This window comes from Rhinoraja longicauda, chromosome 29 (genome assembly GCF_053455715.1).
Source record: "Rhinoraja longicauda isolate Sanriku21f chromosome 29, sRhiLon1.1, whole genome shotgun sequence".
Lineage (NCBI taxonomy): Eukaryota > Metazoa > Chordata > Chondrichthyes > Rajiformes > Arhynchobatidae > Rhinoraja > Rhinoraja longicauda.
In genome coordinates this window covers 28,499,760-28,522,021 of record NC_135981.1, presented here as the reverse complement: position 1 = coordinate 28,522,021, position 22,262 = coordinate 28,499,760, and the positions used below count along the sequence as shown (strand labels likewise).

The 22,262-nt window shown below is 48.0% G+C and overlaps 1 protein-coding gene across 1 annotated transcript in view; it reads right to left on the bottom strand.

The window, feature by feature from the left end:
• Nucleotides 1-22,262, bottom strand: part of LOC144607519 (integrin alpha-8-like) — a 139,277-nt gene that overhangs the window by 17,286 nt on the left and 99,729 nt on the right. The window contains exons 22-25 of the mRNA XM_078424418.1: nt 20,638-20,714; nt 17,823-17,903; nt 15,318-15,423; nt 1,394-1,546 (exon numbers count right to left, since the gene is read on the bottom strand). Of these exons, the coding sequence (XP_078280544.1) occupies nt 1,394-1,546; nt 15,318-15,423; nt 17,823-17,903; nt 20,638-20,714 (417 nt within the window). The remainder of the gene's footprint in view (nt 1-1,393; nt 1,547-15,317; nt 15,424-17,822; nt 17,904-20,637; nt 20,715-22,262) is intronic.

The following is a 22,262-nucleotide window of genomic DNA, read 5'->3' as shown; positions in this document are numbered from 1 at the left end:
CGCACATCTTTAGGATGTGGGAGGAGACTGGAGCACCCGAATGAAAACCCACGCAGTCACAGGGAGAACGTACAAATTCCACACAGACTGCGGCCAAGGTGACGATGGAGCCCGGGTCTCTGGCACTGCGAGGCAGAGGATGCAGACACTGGAACCAGGATGGATATCACCATTTATTTTGCTCTGCCCTATCCTTCTTTATGAACAAGCCTTCACCCTCACTCCCCCAGCATCAAGACCACCACTGTCGTTCAGTTTCTTTCAGTCTCCATTCCATCACGGACATTGTAATGTCTGGCTGGTGAATCTGTGGAATTCATTGCCACAGAAGGCTGTGGAGGCCAAGTCAGTGGATATTTTTAACATATAACATATAACATATAACAACTACAGCATGGAAACAGGCCTGTCTGGCCCTACCAGTCCACGCCGACCATTCTCCCTGACCTAGTCTCATCTACCTGCACTCAGACCATAATCCTCCAATCCCCTCCTATCCATATACCTATCCAATTTACTCTTAAATAATAAAATCGAGCCAGCCTCCACCACTTCCACCGGAAGCCCATTCCATACAGCCACAACCCTCTGAGTAAAGAAGTTCCCCCTCATGTTACCCCTAAACCTTTGTCCCTCAATTCTGAAGCTATGTCCCCTTGTTGGAATCTTCCCCACTCTCAAAGGGAAAAGCCTACCCACGTCAACTCTGTCCGTCCCTCTCAAAATTTAAAAAACCTCTATCAAGTCCCCCCTCAACCTTCTACGCTCCAAAGAATAAAGACCCAACCTGTTCAACCTCTCTCTGTAGCCTAAGTGCTGAAACCCAGGCAACATTCTAGTAAATCTCCTCTGTACCCTCTCCATTTTGTCGACATCCTTCCTATAATTAAGGCAGAGATAGATAGATTCTTGATTAGTGCAGGTGTCAGAGGTTACGGGGAGAAAGCAGGAGATTGGGGTTAGGTGAGAGAGTTAGATCAGTCATGATAGAATGGCGGAGTAGACTTGATGGGCTGAATGGCCAAATTCTGCTCCTATCACTTATGACCTTATGAATTTATTATCTTGTTCCCTTTGTTTTCTCCATCCCTCCAGTTTCTCTGGTATTCAAAATATCTTTCATTTCTGACTATTCCTTGTTCTCATGAAAGGTGTAGGAAAAAAACTGCAGATGCTGGTCTCATGAAAGGTTATTGATCTGCAACAGGACCTATTCTCTGGCGGATGCTGTCTGCCCTGTTGGGTATTACAGCCACTTTCTGTTTTTGTTTCAGATTACCAACACCTGCACTCTTTAATTTTGCTTTTCGATTGCCACCAGCAGGACACTCCCATCTTGACATTCCTATTCCAAGGCAAAAAAAAAGGAACTTTTGATAATCCAAAATCTTACCCAGTTGTCAGCTTCAGTGGAGTTCACTGTGCACTTGATTTCATTCATTGGTACAATCATTGATTTGAACAAGAGATTAATGCCATTGAAGTCTGAAGGCCAGGCCATTTCAACAATGGCTTTACTAATTGCTGACGGCCCTTTGTTGTAAAGCTGGGATTAGATAAAGAGGGTGTTAGATCACATTACAATCATTTCATGATTCTTCAATCAATAAATACATTTCTCCACACTCATTTAACACACTATCCCTCATTTTTAGTTTAGTTTAGAAATGCAGCGCATAGCAGGCCCTTCGGCCCATCGAGTCCGTGCCGGCCGGTGATCACCGCACACTAACACAGTTCACAATTTTACCAAGCCAATTAACATACTAACCGGTACGTCTTTGGAAACTGGAGCATCTGGAAAAAACGCACGCAGGTCACGGGGAGAACGTACAAACTCCGTATAGACAGCACCCGTAGTCAGGATCCAACCTGGGTCCCTGGCGCTGTAAGGCAGCAACTCTACCGCTGCGTCACCGTGCCGCCCCAAACTGTCTGGAATAAGTCAACCACTGCCTTGAAATGTTGTTATTTCTCCCAAACCTCTCCTGTATTAACTGAAATTGCGTTAAGGTTGTTTTAAAGAACCCCCCCTCACCCACTCCATCCCCCCCTCCTCCTTTATCCCCCTCCTCCTCTCCCCATCCACTCCATCCCCAGGAGATGAAAGAACTAGAAGACTGCCTGAACAGCGGGCCAGAGATAAAATGAGATGAAATGCACAACTCACAAGGAGAGATCTTTTTCCTTCAGCCACCATTCAAGGGCAGATTCATCATTACCTTGGTCCCTTGATGCCTGACCTAGACCAGCTGAGTCAATTCTTTCAGATCTATTTTATGGGCCCCCAAGATAGTGTTGAATTGCGAATGTGTATTCTGCGAGATGCTAATATTCAAAGGGAAATTGTTGAGATGCTTGAAAACTTGATAAGACGAAACAACCCTTACATTTCTTCTCATCAAACGGCAAATGGGAAGAATGAGAGATTTGCCAGAGGCATTAATCGTCATTGATCAAGATCGCAGGCCAGCTTTTGAACATGAAAGGCGGTTTAACGCACAAATTGTCGACGAAGTTGCCGTCATAATACCAAGCAATGATGAACCCGAGGTGAGATCAGGGCACATTGTCTTGAACAAAAGAGGATGAGGCCTGTGGATCATTTCAGAGTCTCGTAGGTAGTATGATAGTTTTCAATATGCCCTTTGCTTTCCACGTGGAGATGATGGATGGCATCACCAACTTCAAATGTGTACGCTGATGTACCCCGATTTTACGAGTGGAACAATAGGAAATAGCAAAGAAGGAAGTTTGGGAAGATAGTGGAAGATCTTCCAAGTATGTTTGAAGCCAACATTCTGGGATGAGTGTATACCGTTTCTCCAAGATGTGACCTCTACTATTTGAGACTGCTTCTCCATCACATAAAAGGGCCAATATCCTTCGATTCATTGAGGACACATGACGGACATATTCTTCCTTCCTTCAAACACGTCTGCATAGAAAGAGGTTTGTTGCAAACTGACGACCATTGGCAACAGACGATGGAAGATGCTGAGCGGACAAGACTCCCCGAAGCAATGAGAGATTTGTTTGTTTTGCTGGCGATTGCCGAGATCAACACTCCTCGACAAATATGGGATCGCTTCAAGAATTCAATGTCTGAAGATTACCTTCAAAGAGAACGGAGAACAATCGATGATCCAAATATCATGATTGATGAGAGGCATCATGATCAGGCTCTGTTGTATATTCAAGACAAGCTTGCGAATTACAAGACACTGGGATACTTTCATGTGCCACTACCAAGACATGGAAGGATGAACCTTGATGGTGACAATTCAGAATTGCTGAGTGAACTGCAGTACAATAGACCTGAACAACAGCGATTTTTGAAGAGAAGGAGCCTCAGGAATGCTGAGCAAAGAGCAGTGTATGACCATGTGTGCAGCTGCTTGGAAAGGAATCTTACTTCAATGTTTTTCATTGATTTACCAGCAGGAACGGGCAAGACAATTCTCACCAATTTGATCCTCTCCAAAGTTCAAGGTCAAGTTGATGTTGCTTTTGCTGTAGCATCCTCTGGTATATCCAGAACAAGGGGCCACAGTTTAAGAATAAGGGGTAGGCCATTTAGAACTGAGATGAGGAAAAACTTTTTCAGTCAGAGAGTTGTGATTCTGTGGAATTCTCTGCCTCAGAAGGCAGTGGAGGCCAATTCTCTGAATGCATTCAAGAGAGAGCTAGATAGAGCTCTTAAGGATAGCGGAGTCAGGGGGTATGGGGAGAAGGCAGGAACGGGGTACTGATTGAGAATGATCAGCCATGATCACATTGAATGGCGGTGCTGGCTCGAAGGGCCGAATGGCCTCCTCCTGCATCTATTGTCTATTGTCTATTGTCTATAGCAGCTACATTGATGCCTGGTGGAAGAACTGCATATTCTCGATTCAAGATACCCATCGTAGTGACCGATAATACAATGTGCAACATTGAGAAGAACTCCAACACGGCACATTTGATCAGGAGAGTGAGACTGAATCAGGAGAGTGAGACTGTTTGGGATGAGTAATTAGGAGGGAGAGCTTTGAAGCGGTGGACAGAACTCTTCGAGATCTATGCGAAAAGACCGATGAGCCTTTTGGCAGCATTCTTACCATTTGTTGTGGCGATTTTTGACAACTCCTTCCTGTTGTGAAAAGGGGAAATGATGCTGATGTTGAAAATTCCTGCATCAAAAAATCCTACTTGTGGAGAACTTTCACCAAGTTTCAATTGAAGAGGAATATGCGATTGAGAGATGGGGAAGACAACTATTCTCAATTTTTACTGAAAGTCGGAGAAGACAGGATTTCAAAAAATGATGACGATCAAATTTTAATCCCAGAAGACATGGTTTTATCAGGAAGATCACTGGAGGATGATCGTGGAACAGCTACATGATAATCTGATCATTACAAAAATCAACATTGGAGCGTTCAAAGACGACATTGGTATGATTCCTAAGATAACGCTCACTTTAACAGAAGGCAAAGACATTCCCCTTAAGCGGAGACAATTCCCGATTCAGTCAAGTTTTGCTACGACAATCCATAAAAAATAAGGACAAACAATGGAGAATGTGTTGATATACCTTGAGAAACCGGTATTTCAGCATGGACAACTGTATGTGACTCTTGGCCGATGGAAAGGCTAGGGAAAGTGTCAAAGTTTCCCTGAAGAATGGGAGATCGACCAAGGATGTTGACGGGCGGCACGGTAGCGCAGCGGTAGAGTTGCTGCTTTACAGCGAATGCAGCGCCGGAGACTCAGGTTCGATCCTGACGACGGGTGCTGTACTGTAAGGAGTTTGTACGTTCCCCCCGTGACCTGCGTGGGTTTTCTCCGAGATCTTCGGTTTCCTCCCACACTCCAAAGACCTACAGGTATGTAGGTTAATTGACTGGGTAAATGTAAAAATTGTCCCTAGTGTGTGTAGGATAGTGTTAGTATGCGGGGATCGCTGGGCGGCGCGGACTTGGTGGGCCGAAAAGGCCTGTTTCCGCGCTGTATCTGAATTTTTTTAAAAATTAGAAGCGTGCTTCGTTAAGCTATGACTCATTTTCTTCAAGTTAAAGTTTGACCGATCAATAATATCTCTATATTAAAATTGTGTGTCTTTTTCTTCATCAACAGCAAAGAGACGTCGAGAGGCAGTGAGGAGCAGAAGGGAACAAGAGAAGTGATGAGAAATAACTCAACGTTGGGGATTGACGAGAAAGAATGCAAAACTGACCGGTTAATAAAGAAGCATTTTCATTGAGATTTATTTTATTTCAAACAGAAAAATGGCATTTTGATCTAATGCTTCTGTGTTGATTAATAAATAGTTTTTTTTTTAGAAGTTTATAAATATATACATCCTGATGAATATCTATCTCTTTTTTGCATCATGACAACAGGAGAGAGCAAACGAGTCGCAGCATGGTCAAGAAAAGAACGCCACAAAGAGACATTGAGAGGCGGTGAGGAACAGAAGGGAACAAGAGAGGCAACAAGAAATAACTGAACATGTCGAGGGTCAATGAGAAAGAACGCAAAACACAAACTGACAAGTTACTGAAATAAATCTCATTTTTAACGTTCAAATTGTTGTTGTGTTTTGAGTTATTCACATTTTAAACTTTAATAAATCCCTTTTCCACTTGCTGTGCCTGTCAGCAGCCCATGCGCAGTAATACCTCCGTGTTCGACATCACAATGGAAACCCGACGGGCGGGAATGGCGCCGCCGCCGGAGAGCCTCTAAGAATGGAGGGGGGGATAAGGGGGGATGTAGGTGAGTGGGGGAGGTGGGGGGGGGATAAGGGGGGTTGAGGGGGGATGGAGTGAGTGAGGGGAGGGTGCTAGACCAATGCGGAAATAAATGCCATTTTAAAGAAAAATCTTGATTTTCATTGAGATTTATTTTATTTTTTAAAAATCCATTTATATTAAAGAAAAAACGCGATTTTCCCACGTCACAAGGGCACCCAACGAGTTGTGGGCCCAACGGGTCCACTTAGTCTAGTTATAGATATAACGCTCCACTTAATCTCCATCACCTGATATTGTTTATGCATCAAAGACCCCTTGAGGTAGGTATTTGCACATTTTGCGCATAGCAAGTTGTGATACATCTGCATAGGTTGCGTTCTGTAAGGCTTCTGAAGAAATCGGTAAGAGTCATGAGAGATACACTGAATACCCTTCTATGTTTCTAATTTCCTTAGCCTTCTGAGGAAGTCGAGGCTTTGGTTGCTTTCTTGGCTGTCGCATTCAAGTGCTGTTATAGCAGAGCAAATTATTGACGATAGTTACACCTAGGAAGTTGAAGCTCTTTGGCATCTCCACTTTGGTACCAATGATACAGACTGGGGCGTGTACTACACCTGTTTGATAACATAGATAATCAGCTCTCCAGTCTTGCTGGCATTGAGCAAGAGATCATTGTCTTAATATCATGCTCCAAATCCATCTCCTTCCGGTACTCTGTCTTGTAGGGACATAGGGATTGGCCAGGTAATAGAACCCTCGGATTGGGTTACGGTCACGGGGTGAGGAAGCGCGGGGTATTTAAATGCTTGGCGCCAAACGTTAGATTAGAGATTAGATTAGTGAGTGAAGTTAGTGTTCGTCCAGAAAGAAGTCTGTTGCGTTTGTCACGGGTTTTATACCAATAAAGTATTTGGATAATACCACTCGTCTGGACTCACTACATTGGTGACCTCGAACGTAGGAAGAAAGCAGCAGCATGTCGCAGGCAGGAGCGAGCGCGGGCGAAATCCATCTACCGCCGTTCTGGGCCCATCAGCCGCACCTGTGGTTTGTGCAGGCAGAATCACAGTTCCATCTTAAAAAGGTGGAGGAAGACCAGGAGAAGTTCCACCACCTGGTGAGCTGTCTGCAGGCGGAGGTGGCTGCGCGGGTCAGCCGATACCTGACCAGTCCACCCCAAACGAACCAGTACGTGGGGCTCAAGAAGCTCCTGCTGCGGACCTTCGGCTGGGCCCAGGACCAGCGGGCTCTGAAGCTCCTCCATTTGCCAGAGCTGGGGCAGCGGCTGCCGTCGGAGCTGATGTCCGAGATGCTGGCTTTGGCGGGCGACCATCAGCCGTGCATGATATTCGAAGCGGCCTTTCGGGAGAAGCTACCTGGGGACGTCAGGTTGGTGTTGGCAGATGTCCCTTTTGAAGATCCGGTAGCGTTCGCCGAGAAGGCCGACACGCTCGTGAGGGAACGCAACGCCCGAGACGGCTCCGTTAACCGGGTCTCGAGGCCCAGCGGCAGTCGGGGGTGCGGCCGGGAGAGCGACGCATCGGCCGCTATTGCGCAGCCGGCCCGCCAAGAGAGGGCGGCGGCGCCTGTTCATTGGCAGCGGGCTCGACCAACAGAGCCGGATAGGCGTGGCTGGTGCTCTTTCCATCGGCGGTGGGGCAGCGAGGCACGAAGCTGTAGATCCCTGTGTTCGTTTCCGGGAAACGCCTGGGCCGATCGACTGTAGAGGCAGTCTCGGTTGGCCGTAACCACCGCCTCTACGCTACGGATCAGAGTACCGGGATCGTTTTCCTAGCGGATACGGGAGCGGTCGTAAGTATTGTGCCCCCCTATGACTGTGAAGTTCGAGTGGGGGAAAAGGGCCCGCCCCTAATTGCAGTGAATGGTAGCACCATCCGTACATACGGTAAAAGGACCATGTCCCTGTCCTTCGAGTCCAGGACTTACCGTTGGGAATTCATCGTTGCGGATGTGGGCCAGGCCATATTGGGGGCAGATTTCCTATGGGCGTTTTCCTTGGTCGCAGACGTCCGAGGGAGGGGCCTACAACCCTCGGCTGATGTACGGCCTCGGGGTACTGGGCCAGAGGCTTCTACAAGCGCCGCCCCACCCAGCCTAGTTATCCAGTCCTTTACCACGTCTCCCGGTCAGTTCGATGCAGTCCTGGCCGACTTCCCGCAGCTCCTCGTCCAGCGTTTTGATTCACCTTCGGAGAAGCACGGGGTCGTCCATTTCATTCCAACCGAAGGGCCGCCGGTCCACCCGCCGGACATTCCGAAAACAGCGACCATCAACCCGTACGGACTGTTTGAGTGGTTGCGTATGCCTTTCGGCCTTAAAAATGCAGCTCAGGCATTCCAGCGTCTGATGGACCGGGTGGGTCGAGGGTTGCCGTTTGTCTTTATTTATCTAGACGATATTTTGATTGCCAGCCGTTCGGTCCAGGAGCACTTGGTCCACCTCCGCATGGTGTTCCAGAGGCTGCGAGACCATGGCCTGATTCTCCATCCGGACAAGTGCCAATTCGGCCTGTCGGCGGTGGATTTTTTGGGTCACCGGGTTACTCCGGCCGGTGCAACTCCTTTACCAGCTAAGGTGGACACGGTCCACTCTTTCCCCCGCCCGACTACCATCAAGGGCTTGCAGGAATTCGTGGGCATGGTCAATTTCTATCATCGGTTCGTGCCTGCAGCAGCTCGGGTTATGCGCCCCCTTTTTCAATGTCTCGCAGGTAACCCCGCGGAGTTGGTATGGTCCGTAGCTGCGGAGACGGCTTTTGTTGCGGTCAAACAGGCCCTCGCCAATGCCACCATGCTGGTGCACCCGCGCTCCTCCGCCCCCACAGCTCTGACGGTGGACGCCTCAGACGTGGCGGTGGGTGGGGTTTTGGAGCAGCAGGTTGACGGTGAATGGCAGCCTCTTGCGTTTTTCAGCAGGCAGCTCTCTCGAGCGGAGCTCAAGTACAGTGCGTTCGATAGGGAGCTCCTGGCCCTTTATTTAGCAGTCCGCCACTTCCGTTATTTTTTAGAAGGCCGTTCTTTCGTGGCCTACACGGATCACAAACCTTTGACATTTGCTTTTGCGAAGGTTTCTGATCCGTGGTCGGCTCGCCAGCAGCGGCACCTAACCCTCATTTCGGAGTTTACGACCGATGTCCGTCATATTGCGGGTAGGCTGAATGCCGTTGCTGATGCCCTGTCCCGGCCGGCCATTCCCTCCGTAGCCGTGGTTGGTAAACATGTGGATTTCCAGGAGCTAGCGGAGGCTCAGCGCCTGGAAGGAACTGCCGCGGTGTACGCCTCCACAACCTCGGGACTGCGTTTAGGGCAGGTGGCGTGTGGCCCCACAGGTACCAAGTTGTGGTGCGACGTTACTCTCCCACGTCCTCGCCCGGTGGTGCCTGCCGCTCTGCGGCGTAAGGTTTTTGAGGCCATTCATGGCATGGCACATCCGTCCATCAGGGCGACTTCAGCCATGGTGGCCGACCGGTTTGTCTGGCATGGCCTGCGAAAGCAGGTGGCAGCCTGGGCACGCGCCTGCATTCCGTGCCAGACCTCCAAAGTCCATCGTCATGTCCAGCCCCCACACCAGAGATTCGAGGTTCCCCCCGCCCGTTTTTTCCACATCCATGTGGATTTGGTGGGTCCATTGCCCTATTCTAGGGGTTACACTCATCTACTGACGGTGGTTGATCAGTTCACTCGTTGGCCGGAGGCGCTCCCTTTGTCGGACACCTCGGCGGCCTCCTGTGCACGGGCCCTGGCGTTGCATTGGGTGGCTCGTTTCGGGGTCCCGGCTATCATCACTACAGATCGGGGAGCCCAGTTCACCTCGTCTCTCTGGGCCGCGCTGGCGCAGCTGTATGGTGCTCGATTACAGCAGACCACCGCCTATCATCCCCAAGCCAACGGGATGGTTGAGCGTTTCCATCGGCAGCTGAAGGCGTCCCTCTGTGCTCGCCTGACTGGCTACGATTGGGCTGACCAGCTGCCTTGGGTCCTCCTCGGCATCCGTACGGCCCCGCGGGCTGAGCTGGGCACATCTTCGGCCGAGCTCGTCTACGGTTCGCCCCTGCGGGTGCCGGGCGACATTCTCCCTTCCACTCCCGCCTTGCCGCCATCCGTCACGTCAGTCTTGGGCTCCCTCCGGGAACGGGTGGGTTCTCTGGCTCCAGTCCCCACCTCTAGTCACGGAAGCACAGCAGTTCTCGTTCCTTCGGAATTGCGGAGCTGTGATTTCGTGTTTCTTCGGAAAGATTGCCACCGTCCCCCTCTCCAGCCGGTTTACCAAGGCCCGTTCCAGGTGCTCAAAAGAGGGACTGTAACCTTCACCTTGCAGGTAGGAAATCGTCAGGAGCTGGTTTCAGTGTCCCGTCTCAAGCCGGCCCATTTAGACCAGGACCTCCCCGTGTCGGTGGCTCAGCCGCCGCGCCGGGGCCGGCCTGTGGCTGCTCGACTGGTCCCGTCAGCGGCGCCCAGTTTACCACCTCTTGGGCCTCCGCCGCCTATGGTTGGTCCCGGGCTGCCGTTGTTCATCAAGTGCCCCCCGTCACCTGCACCCTCCGCTCCAGTGGACCCCCCATCGCCTCCAGCGGCGGCGTCCACCCCGCCTCCTGTCACGCTGGGGGTATCGGTTTCCCCCATCCGTACACGTTCTGGGCGGGAGGTTCGGCCGCCCGTGAGGTATGGTTTCGAGGGTTCTGGGGGGGGTCATGTAGGGACATAGGGATTGGCCAGGTAATAGAACCCTCGGATTGGGTTACGGTCACGGGGTGAGGAAGTGCGGGGTATTTGGCGCCAAACGTTAGATTAGAGATTAGATTAGTGAGTGAAGTTAGTGTTCGTCCAGAAAGAAGTCTGTTGCGTTTGTCACGGGTTTTATACCAATAAAGTATTTGGATAATACCACTCGTCTGGACTCACTACAGTCTGATCATTGTTTGAGCTCTATTTACTTGGTTGGGGGTACGCAAGACCACACTGGGATAAAAGAGTGTGGCACTGGGGTGGTCTGCTAGTGGTAGCAAGCCGACAGACAATCCTGTTGTGTTAAGAACTTTGTTATTACTTTTAATCATTGTACAATTAAGAAGCCAAATGGATTTCACTGCAAGGAGCTTGAAAGGAAGGCGACCGTGCTTGCAATACTGTGTGCAATTTTAGCCTTTAGTAATGCACCCAGCCCAGCTAATCTCTGAAGGCAATGGGCAATCTGTGAGGGGAGATTGAGTGTGAAAAGTTTGGGCTTTCCTGAATTTGGAAGAATGAGAAATTATCCTGAAAGATTCCAGGTTTAGTTTAGTTTAGATAGACACAAAAAGTTGGAGTAACTCAACGGGACAGGCAGCATCTCTGGAGAGGTGACGTTTTGGGTCGAGACCCTTCTTCAGTTTAGTTTAGTTTAGAGATACAGCATGGAAACAGGCCCTTCGGCCCACTGAATCCGCACTGACCAGCGATCCCCGCACTTTAACACGACCCTACACACACTGGGGAGATATTTTTTCACACTTATACCAGCCAATTAACCTACAGACCTCTATGTCTTTGGAGTGTGGGAGGAAACAAAACATTTCGGAGAAAACCCACGTGGTCATGGGGAAATCGTACAAACTCCGTACAGACAGCACCCGTAGTCAGGATCGAACCCAGGTCTCTGCCGCTGCAAGCACTGTAAGGCAGCAACTCTACTGCTGCGCCACCGTGCCGCCCATAATAAGATAAGTCTTCTGATAAGACTGAATTGGGTAGATATGGAGAGGATGGAGATACAGCTTGTGTGCACCTGGTCTCAGGAGAAGAGTCTTTTAAGAGTGAGGAAGAACATTCTGAATGTTTAGTATCTCCTACCAAGAAGCCTTGTAAATTCTCAGCTTAGGTGTCACTGTGGCTCAGTGGTAGAGTTGATGCCTCACAGCGCCAGAGACCCGGGTTCGATCTTAACTACGGGTGCTGTCTGCACACAGTTTGCACATTCTCCCTGTGACCTGTGTGGGTTTTCTCCGGGTGCTCCGGTTTCCTCCCACACTCCAAAGACGTGCAGGATTCTAGGTTAATTGGCTTCAGTATAATTGTCCTCGTGTGGGTAGGGTAGTGCTAGTGTATGAGGTGATTGCTAGTTGGCGCGGGCTCGGTGGGCCAAAGGGCCTGTTTCTGCACTGTATCTCTAAAGTCTGATGTCTGAAGAGAGAATCCAAGATTTTCAGTTTAGTTTTTTTAGAGATACAGCACGGAAACGGCCCTTTTGGCCCACCCCATCCGCACTGACCAGCGATGCCCACACACTAACAATACCCTACACACTGGGGACACTTTTTAAATATTGATGAGGTGGTGGGCTGTAAGGGAATCAACTGTGCAGGAATAAGGACAACAATGTGTCGAGGTGAAGGCTGGAGCATTGTCTTGATGAAGAAGGTGTAGATTCAAGGGACTTGCTTCTCTACCTTAAAGGGCCTGTCCCAGTTAGGCGATTTTAAGGCGACTGCTGACAGCTAGGCTATCGCTAACAGTTCGCCGGGGTGTCGCGGGCATGATCGTGAGGAGTCTTCAATGAATCGTAGTGGATCTCAGCGCGTCGCTGAGAAATCATCCGGAGTGATATCTCTCAGCGACAGCTGGCTTGTCGCCAGGTATCATTGCTTATTGCGGGCGCTGTCGCATGCTGTCCCCAGGTTTGCTAGGTTCTCAGATGTATTTAGAAGCACAGTATATTAAAATAAGTAAAGTCATTTAAAAATACCATAAAATGCTTGTGTTTAACCAATTTATTTACCGTCAGGACATTTGACAGGTAGATTGGAGGCGACAGTTTGATGTTCAGGTAAGTGTGGGAATTTTCGCAATGTTTATGGCCATCAGCCATTACATTTAAAGTGGGCTCCCAACCCGGATATGCAACCCAGAAACTAGATATGCATCTCCTGTACATTTTCAAAGAATGCCCACACACTTTTCACAAAAATCCATTTAACCACTTTTAAAATCAAATTTCTTAATACTGCAATTAGTAAACTGGACGTCAATCCAGTTTATGCCTTGTTACCGTGAAGCTTGGTTTTTAAGTAGCCCATACAAGATGTTATAGTTCAAAGATCTCAAGTACTTACTGACTTGTCAGTGATTTCAGCGAAAATTAGGACGCCGGAGAAGCATTGACAGCGTGGGAATTTCGCGATGTTTCCGAAGACGGTGTAATCTCGACCTGACTCGGCATTGTCGTGGTCATTGTCGTCGGGTAAAAGAAAATGTTGGCGATCTGCTACGACTTTGACAGTCGCCGGCAGTTGCCCAAAAAATCGCCTAAAGTGGGACAGTCCCTTTAGTTTATCACAAAGAAAATGGCAACAAGGCGAAACTTCAATTCTGAACACCAATTTGCAAAGTAATTCCCAAAATCAGGGAAAATGAATAAAAGAGTGCATTTTGTATTCACATAGGATCAATTATATTACCATTATTATTTTGCATAATAATTCCTAAAATACAATTCAACTATTCAACTAAATTGATGTATCTGCGCTTTGTTTAAGTTTTGCACAGTTGAGGCACACAATGTTCTCCAGTATGCTTTAGATATTCAAGTTCTCACAGCAAATGTTTATAGAATCTGGCGAAGTCATCAGCAGGATTCATTAGCATTGCTTCACATCAATATTGCACATCCACACCAAAGATACAGACCTGTCTTTCACCAATAACTCAATGAGCTTTCACAAAAAGTAATCACTTTCTCTGCTGACTCATCACAAGATGTTGTGTGTAGGAAGGAACTGCAGATGCTGGTCCAAACCAAAGATAGACACAAAGTGCTGGAGTAACTCAGCAGGTCAGGCAGCATCTCTGGAGAGAAGGAATGGGTGACGTTTCGGGTCGAGACCCTACTTCGGACTGATGACGTCCCAATGAGAGGAGAGGATACAGAAAGACATGCTGGGAGTTTAAGATGAAATGGCTGGAATGCCTGAGGCTTAGATTTTAAATTGCAGAAGGACAGGTAAAGTCAAATTGATAGTTTTCTATTCTGCTTCCAACCTACAAGACCTCAACGGTGGACCAGGTGGACAAAGTTATCTTGAACTCAACGGCAGTGAAGGCGGATGAAGGCTGCAACAGATCTATCAGCTCCAATCGTCTTGCTTCCCTTGCCATTGGAACGAGTTGATTGATTTGTGAAGGACCGTGTGCTTCTTGGAATGCAACATCAAGTACACGTTAAACAAACACACGCACAGGTTTCTTCGTTGTGTGAGCAGCACAACACTTCACTTATGACTTTCGGCGATGGGGGAAGTGCGATGGTGATGGCTGGAAGCTCCACGTCAAGGACCGGCGCTGAGGCGGTGAATACTTGATTCAATCGCTACAACGGACCATAGACCATCATCCTCGACCTCGAGGGATCGCCACGACGACAATGCTGATGTACTGCGGTGTTTGAATATCTTTGTGAAAGATGTGTAGGAAGGAACTGCAGATGCTGGTTTACACCGAAGATAGACACACAATGCTGGAGTAACCCAGCGGGATAGGCAGCATCTCTGGAGAGAAGGAATGGGAGACATTATGGGTCGAGACCCTTCTTCAGACTGAGAGTCAGGGAAGAAGGAGATGTAGAGATATGGATGGGTAGGGTGTGAAAATGAGAGATCAAAGGGGAGGGTGGATCAAGAAAAATGAAGACTGGATCATTGTTAGCTGAGGGGAAGATCCCCCTGATGCAGGAGCTTGATCGCCCCGATGCGGAGTGTCCGACCGCTGGCTATGGGAGCCAAGATCGCCCCGTCAACGGAGGTTTAAAGTGCCCCGACCGCTGGAGAACAAAGAAGGGAAGAGATTGCACATTTTTTCCCCTTCCACCACAGTGGGGAATGTGGAGGAGTCACTGTGGTGGATGTTCACATTAAGATGTATTTTGTGTGTTTTGTTGCTTTTTATTGGTATGACTGCATGGCAAATGACATTCCTCATTTGTTGCAAAACATCCTTGTTTTGATGATGATGATAATGATGAGGCACACAATCAGTAAAATGTAATCAGGAGACAGTGAAACTAGATGTCATCAAACTTAATGGTAGCAACAGTATCGCAATTGCACCCAGTGAGACAGGATCCATGCCTCATCCTTCACCAATTGACAATGAGATAACAAGCTGTTTTATGTGTAGGAAGGAACTGCAGACGCTGGCTTAAACCGAAGATTGACACAAAATGCTGGAGTAACTCATTGGGACAGGCAGCATCTCTGGAGAGAAGGAATGGGTGACATTTTGGGTTGAGACCCTTCTTCAGACTGACTGAAGAACATCACCCAGTCCTTCTCTCCAGAGATGCTGCCTGTCCTGCTGAGTTACTCCAGCATTTTGTGTCTACCTTCAGCTGTTTCATGTTCCCGAGCAGCACTCTGGGATGCACTTACCCAAATGGGAGGGCACATTGCATGCCAAGGTGGCAATGTACACAGGCACTGGTGATGGCAATGTTGTGCACCTACTTCATAGACATGAGCTATCACTGGGAGGCTGCATGTCAAGGTGGCAATGTACACAGGCACTGGTGATGGCAATGTTGTGCACCTACCTCATAGACGTGAGCTATCTCTGGGAGGCTGCTGTTCTTCACCACCACATCTGAAGGCGATTCAAAATTGATGAATGGGAGAATAATCCGCTCAGGCCGCGAAGTTCTGATGTTGAAAAACAAAAGGTTATGAGATTGTGTGAGCTCCTGATTCTTGTTTATTCAGTTTCTTGCCTTATGGACAGATCTGTCTTGATTCATTTCATTGATTTGAGATAGTCTAATGCAGAGCAGCTGATCAGATAACCCTCTCTTTCCTATTTAATCAGGACAGAATAGACTTTTATTGTTGAACTTCACATACAAATCCAGACCAGATGATACCTCAAAATGGATGTTCGAGTGATTTATGATCTTTGCATCTGATTTTCATTTTGGTGCTGTTCCAATGTGGTACCAAATGTCCTATGTGATAAAGATGGGTATCAGGATGGCTATCAAACTATACATGCCAGATTCAGGGGTATTTTCTAACCAGCTGTTATCAGGCAACTGCACCATCGTACCAACAACTAGAGAGCAGTCCGGAGCTACAATCTACCTCATTGGAGACCCCCAGACTATCTTTGTTTAGTTCAGTTAAGAGATACAGCGTGGAAACAGACCTTCAGCCCACCAAGTCCCCACCAACCAGAGATCCCCACACATTACCACAATCCTACACACTAGGGACAATTTACATTTACACCGTATTGTACCAACAAACCAGTACGTCTCCAGAGTGTGGGAAGAAACCGAAGGTCTCGGAGAAAACTCACGTGGTCACTGGGAGAACGCACTGATTCTGTACAGACAGCACCCGTAGTTAGGATCGAACACGCGTTTCTGGCGCTGTAGGGCAACAACTCGACTGCTGCCTTTACTTTACTTGTGTTACTGGACTTTATCTTGCACTAAACATTATTCACGTTATTCCCTTTATCATGTGCCTGTACATTGTGGATGGCTCGATTGTAATCATGTATTATCTCTCCACCAACTGGTTAGCATATAACAAAAGCTTTTCACTGTACCTCAGTACACGTGACAATAAACTAAACTCAAACTATCCACGTGCATGCTGGTGGCTGATGTGCTGGGAGATTCCACACACACTGGGCCCAGTGCGGTTGTAGCTGGAAGTGACTGAAATATGAATCAAATGTTTTTTCTCCTCTAGTACCGTCCATGGCAAGTCTCAACCTAGGGCGGCACGGTGGCGCAGCGGTAGAGTTGCTGCCTTACAGCGCCGGAGACCCGGGTTCAATCCTGACTACGGGTGCTGTCAGTACGGAGTTTGTACGTTCTCCCCGTGACCCGCGTGGGTTTTCTCCGAGATCTTCAGTTCCCTCCCACACTCCAAAGACGTACAGGTATGTAGGTTAATTGGCTGGGCAAATTTAATTAAAAAAAAAAATCCCTAGTGTGTGCAGGATAGGGTCAATATGCAGGGATCGCTGGTTGGCGTGTTCCCAGTGGGCCGATGGGCCTGTTTCTGTGCTCTATATCTAAACCTGCACCAATTCTGTCACTCTTCTCTCAGCTCTCTGCCTTACATTATTGGAACAAGGCAGTGGAAGTTGATGCGAATATGTTAAGGTCATGTTCATGTTCTCTTCCTTCTTATTTAAACTTATACATCATTCTTACTTATTTAAAAACATCAATCCTACTTTATATCACAATTCCTTCATTTTAGCAAAGTCCCTGGAACTCCCTATCCAAAGACAATGCGAGCAAAGTACAGTACGGAAACAAGCCCTTCGACCTACCGAGTCCGTACTGACCAGCGATTGCCCCGTACACGAGCCCCGCACACGTACACGTACACTATCCTACAAGCCTGGGCCAATTTACAAACCTGTACGTCTATCGAGTGTGGGAGGAAACCGGAGCACCCGGAGTAAACTCATGCAGTCACGAAGAGAACGTACAAACTCCGTACAGATAGAACCCATAGTCAGGATCAAACCCGGGTCTCAGGCGCTGTGAGGCAGCAACTCTACCGCTACACCACCGTGCGGTCCTGAACTCCCATCTAACTTCATTGGAGACCTTTGAACTATCTTTAATCAGACTATATCAGACTTCAATGTTATATCTTGCACTAAATATTGTACCCATTATATTTTATCTGTGCACTCTAGACGGCTGGATTGCATTTATGTATCGCCTTTTCTCTGACTGGATCACACACAAACAAAAGGTTTTCACTGTACGTCAGAACACATGACAATAATAAATAATAAACCAAACTCAATTAAAAGCATGGCTTGTGTGTTATACAGTAAAAACCACAAGAGGATGGTTTATCCAACTCAGCTGTTGGTCGAGATCCAAGATGGAGATCATGTATTGTCTATCCGCTGACTGGTTAGCACGCAACAACGGATTCTCACTGTACACGTGACAATAAACTAAATTGTAACTGATCCCTGTAACAACTGGAGATCTTAGGTCGGTCTGATATTCCACAAAGATGCCCATGAAAGATGGTTAAAGTAGTGATTATAAATTGTATCTTACCCTCTGAGAACAAGCTGAGCCACAGCTTTGACTTGCAACTTCAAATTCACCACCTCACTGTCAGGATTTTGTGAGTTTTTACTGCAAAAAAAATTAATATAGAGTTATAGAGGTTAGTAGTAGAGACATTATTCATTACACGAGCCTTTATCCCATTACCCAAACCTTAAGAATAAATCCCAACTTATACACATCTCCTGAGCCACAGGGAATTATGATCAAGGACATCGGAAGCTGGAGGTGAGGTTGAGCTGATCATTGAAAGGCATGGAGAAGCTGATAGTTATTGCTACCATGTCCACCATGGAGAAGCTGATAGTTATTACTTCACAGCGCCAGAGTCCTAGGCTCCATCCTGACTATGGGTGCTGTCTGTATGGAGTTTGCACGCTCCTGTTTCCTCAGGGTGCTTGGGTTTCCTCCCACATCCCAAAGACGTGCAGGTTTGTAGGTTTGTTGGCCTTCTGTAAATTGCCCCCTGTGTGTAGGGAGTGGATGAGAAAGTGGGATAACATAGAACTAGTGTGAACGGGTGGTTGATGATTGCCCACCGAGTCCGCGCCGACCAGCGATCCCCATCCACCAGCACTATCCTACACACTAGGGACAATTTACAATTTTTACCGAAGCCAATTAATCTACAAACCTGTACGTCTTTGGAGTGTGGGAGGAAACCGGAGAAACACACCCGGTCACGGGGAGAAGGTACAAACTCCGTACAGACAGCACCCATAGTCAGGATTGATCTCTGGCACTGTAAGACAGTAACTCTACTGTTGCGCTGGTAAGGTAACACCAGTGTGGATGATAATAGGGTGTCAGGGGTTGTGGGGTGAAGGCAGGAGAATGGGGTTGAGAGAGAAAGAAAGATCAGCCATTGGTGAATGGTGGGGTAAAATTGATGGGCTAATTGTACTCCTCGAGCTGATGAACCTGTAAAGTTAATTGTTTCTTTTTGTCAGCACACAACATATGCTGGACAATCATGCAGGGCAGATTTCACCCTGATGAACAGCTCCACATGATTAGGTGCAATGGAAATGGAGACCCATGCAGCAGGTGCAGACTGCTGCCATCCTCGTTGGTACCCGGTGCCAGCTGACATCCCAGCCATCGCCACATGCCCATTCTAGCAACAGATTCACAAATGATGCTGAGGGCGGCCTCCGCTTGGTGCCTCTCCGTCCACAAAGAGTGAACCCAGTGCTCCTTTTGCAGACTAACAGGTGTTTGCACGCATGATTAGCCAACGTACGGTAAACAAAATAATGACATTTGACGTCACAGAGCCACCATTGCGATGGACCACATGCACTGTCATAAACAAAGGCACTGTGTATCCTTCTGCACCCAAATCATCCCACACAATGCTGGAGTAACACAGCAGGTCAGGCAGCATCTCTGGAGAACATGGATGGGTGACAATCAGGCTGAACAAGGGTCCTGACCCAAATCCTCATCTATCCATGTCCTCCAGGGATGCTGCCTGACCTGCTGAGTTACTCCAGCACTTTGATCCATTTTTGGTATAGACCAGTATCTGCAGTTCGTTTTTATTATCAGATCTTTCATCAGCTTTGCACTTTCTATTCTTTGCTGGGTGCTGGGCTTCTGCCTTGTTTTCTTTGGGATTCGCTTGGGATTGAGGGTGACTTCCCTGAGCTCTGGATTTGTGGGTTTGGAGTTGGCTAATAGAGTCATAGAGTGATACAGAATGGAAACAGGCCCTTCGGTCCAACTTGTCCACACCGGCCAACATGACCCACCTGCCAGCATTTGGCCCACATCCTTCCAAACCTGTCCTATCCATGTACCTGTCTAACGGTTTCTTAAACATTGGGATAGTCCCAGCCTCAACTAACTCTTCTGACAGCTTATTCCATATCTCCATCACCCTTTGTGTCAAAATGTTACCCCTCAGATCCCTATGAAATGTTTTCCCCTTCACCTTAAACCTTTGTCCTCTGGTCCTCGATTAACCTACTCTGGGGAAAAGACTCTGTGCATCGACCCGACCTATTTCTCTCATGATTTTATGCACCTCCATAATATCACCCCCTCATCCTCCTGTGCTCAAAGTAATAGAGTCAAGCCTGCTCAACCTCCCCCTATGTCTCACACCCTCTAGTCCTGGCAACATCAGAATTAAAGGGCGCTTTTGGAAAGGAGGTGAGGAGGAACTTCTTTAGTCAGAGGGTGGTTAATCAGTGGAACTCATTGCCACAGAGGGCTGTGGAGGCCGTCAGTGGATATTTTTAAGGCAGTGATAGACAAATTCTTGATTAGAACAGGTGTCAAGGGATATGGGGAGAAGGCAGAGATCAGCCATGACTGAATGGCGGAGTGGACTGGATGGGCCGAATGGCCTAATTCTACTATAACATGAACATCGGAGCCTCTTGATTTACTGTCAATACCAATGTGTTCCCCTCCCTTGAATGAAAGATACAGGCAATAGTATCTTCTGGTTTAATAATAATGCAACAATAATGCTTGTTTTCATTATTACATATTCCTATATATTCCTTTTATTATATATTCCTATAACTCGTGAACTTGTGAACACCCTCATTGTGTTTCCGTTCTTCCATCCTGGTGGCCAACGTTGGGGGTGGTAGACTGTTGCACCAACAGGGGCAGTTGGTGTTTGACAGGGTGGGTGGGCCGGTGTAGAATCAATCAGTCAGGCAGTGAGCTCCTTGCACTGTGTGTGTCAGCCAGGGGCTGTGTGTGTGTGTGTGTGTGTGTGTGTGTGTGTGTGTGTCAGCTCTGGTTACGTGGGCTGGAGGCACACACATACAAAGCTGCTGTTTACCTTTTTATCTGCATGCTGATTGTGACAGAGGCCACGAGTTCCAGGCTGTGCACCATGAAATGGAGTCCTGTGGATAACTAAAGAGCAACAGAGTCAATTGGCCTTCTTCATTGTCACTGCAGCTGTGAGGGGCAGATGGTTAGCATGGAAATAATGCCAGGCAGCAATTAATAACTAATAAATGAAGATGGAAATAATGCTGGGGTAGATTAACATTAAAAAAAGGGCTTGGTGCATTCTCTGTAGCTCTGGGCGATGGGCCATGCATCATTAATGCCTAAGTATCTTTGCAGGCCAGAGTTAGACCCTGGTGAATCTTCATCTGTGAAACATTTACACCCTGGATTAAACCAACCCTTAGAGTTGAGCTTAGTTTAGAGATACAGCATGGACACAGACCGTCCGGCCCACCGAGTCCGTGCCGACCACCCACCACCCACCACCCACCACCCATCACCCATCACCCATGGACACAGACCATGCGGCCCACCAAGTCTGTGCCGACCACCCACCACCCACCACCCATCACCCATCACCCATCACCCATTACCCATCACCCATCACCCATTACCCATCACCCATCACCCATTACCCATGGACACAGACCGTGCGGCCCACCGAGTCCGTGCCGACCACCCATCACCTATCACCCATCACCCATCACCCACCACCCATCACCCATGGACACAGACCGTCCGGCCCACCGAGTCCGTGCCGACCACCCACCACCCATTACCCACCACCCATCACCCATGGACACAGACCGTGCGGCCCACCGAGTCCGTGCCGCCCAGCAATCACCCTTTCCGCTAACGGGGAGAAGGTACAAACTCCGTACTGACGGCACCCGAAGTCAGGATGCAACTCGGGTGTCTGGCGCCGTGAGGCAGCAACTCTGCCGCTGTGCCACCGTGCCGCTGACTTGAACAGTGTGTGGTCTACTGCTGCTGTCTTTGTGATAGAGCTGGTCACATCCCGTGACTAGCCTTTGATTTGATAGCACTTCAATGGCCTTTGACTGGAGAGTAGGCAAAGAAAAATATTCCACTGTATCTTGGTACATGTGATAATAAACCAAACTAAAGTAATTTCTCACAAGGAAAATGAAAGGTTCAGAGGAATATGGGCCAACTGCAGGTAGGTGTGGCTAACTCTGTGTGTATCTACAGTGCATTCAGAAAGTATCAGACCCCTTCACTTTTTCCACATTTTGCTATGTGACAGCCTTATTTTAAAATGGATTAAATTCATTTTTTGCAATCATCAATCTACACACAATACCCCATAATTAAAAAGTGAAGCTGGCTTCTGTTTGATGTTGAACGTATCCTGGGCTGGGTGTTGGTGAGCAAGATACAATGATGGTCGCTCACACGGACCACTGTCACGGTTGCATTGCCAGTAAAGGGCATCCGGCAAACAGGATAGGTGGGAAATGTGTGTATGCAGAGCATGGTGACGGGAATAAACAACGGAGACGCACATACTTCAGCCGCATTCTAGTTTAGTTTAGTTTAGTTTAGTTTATTGTCACGTACAATAAAGAGCTTTTGGTGCCTGCTAACCAGTCAGCGGGAAAGACAACACATGATTACAATCGAGCCATTTACAGTGCATAGATACAT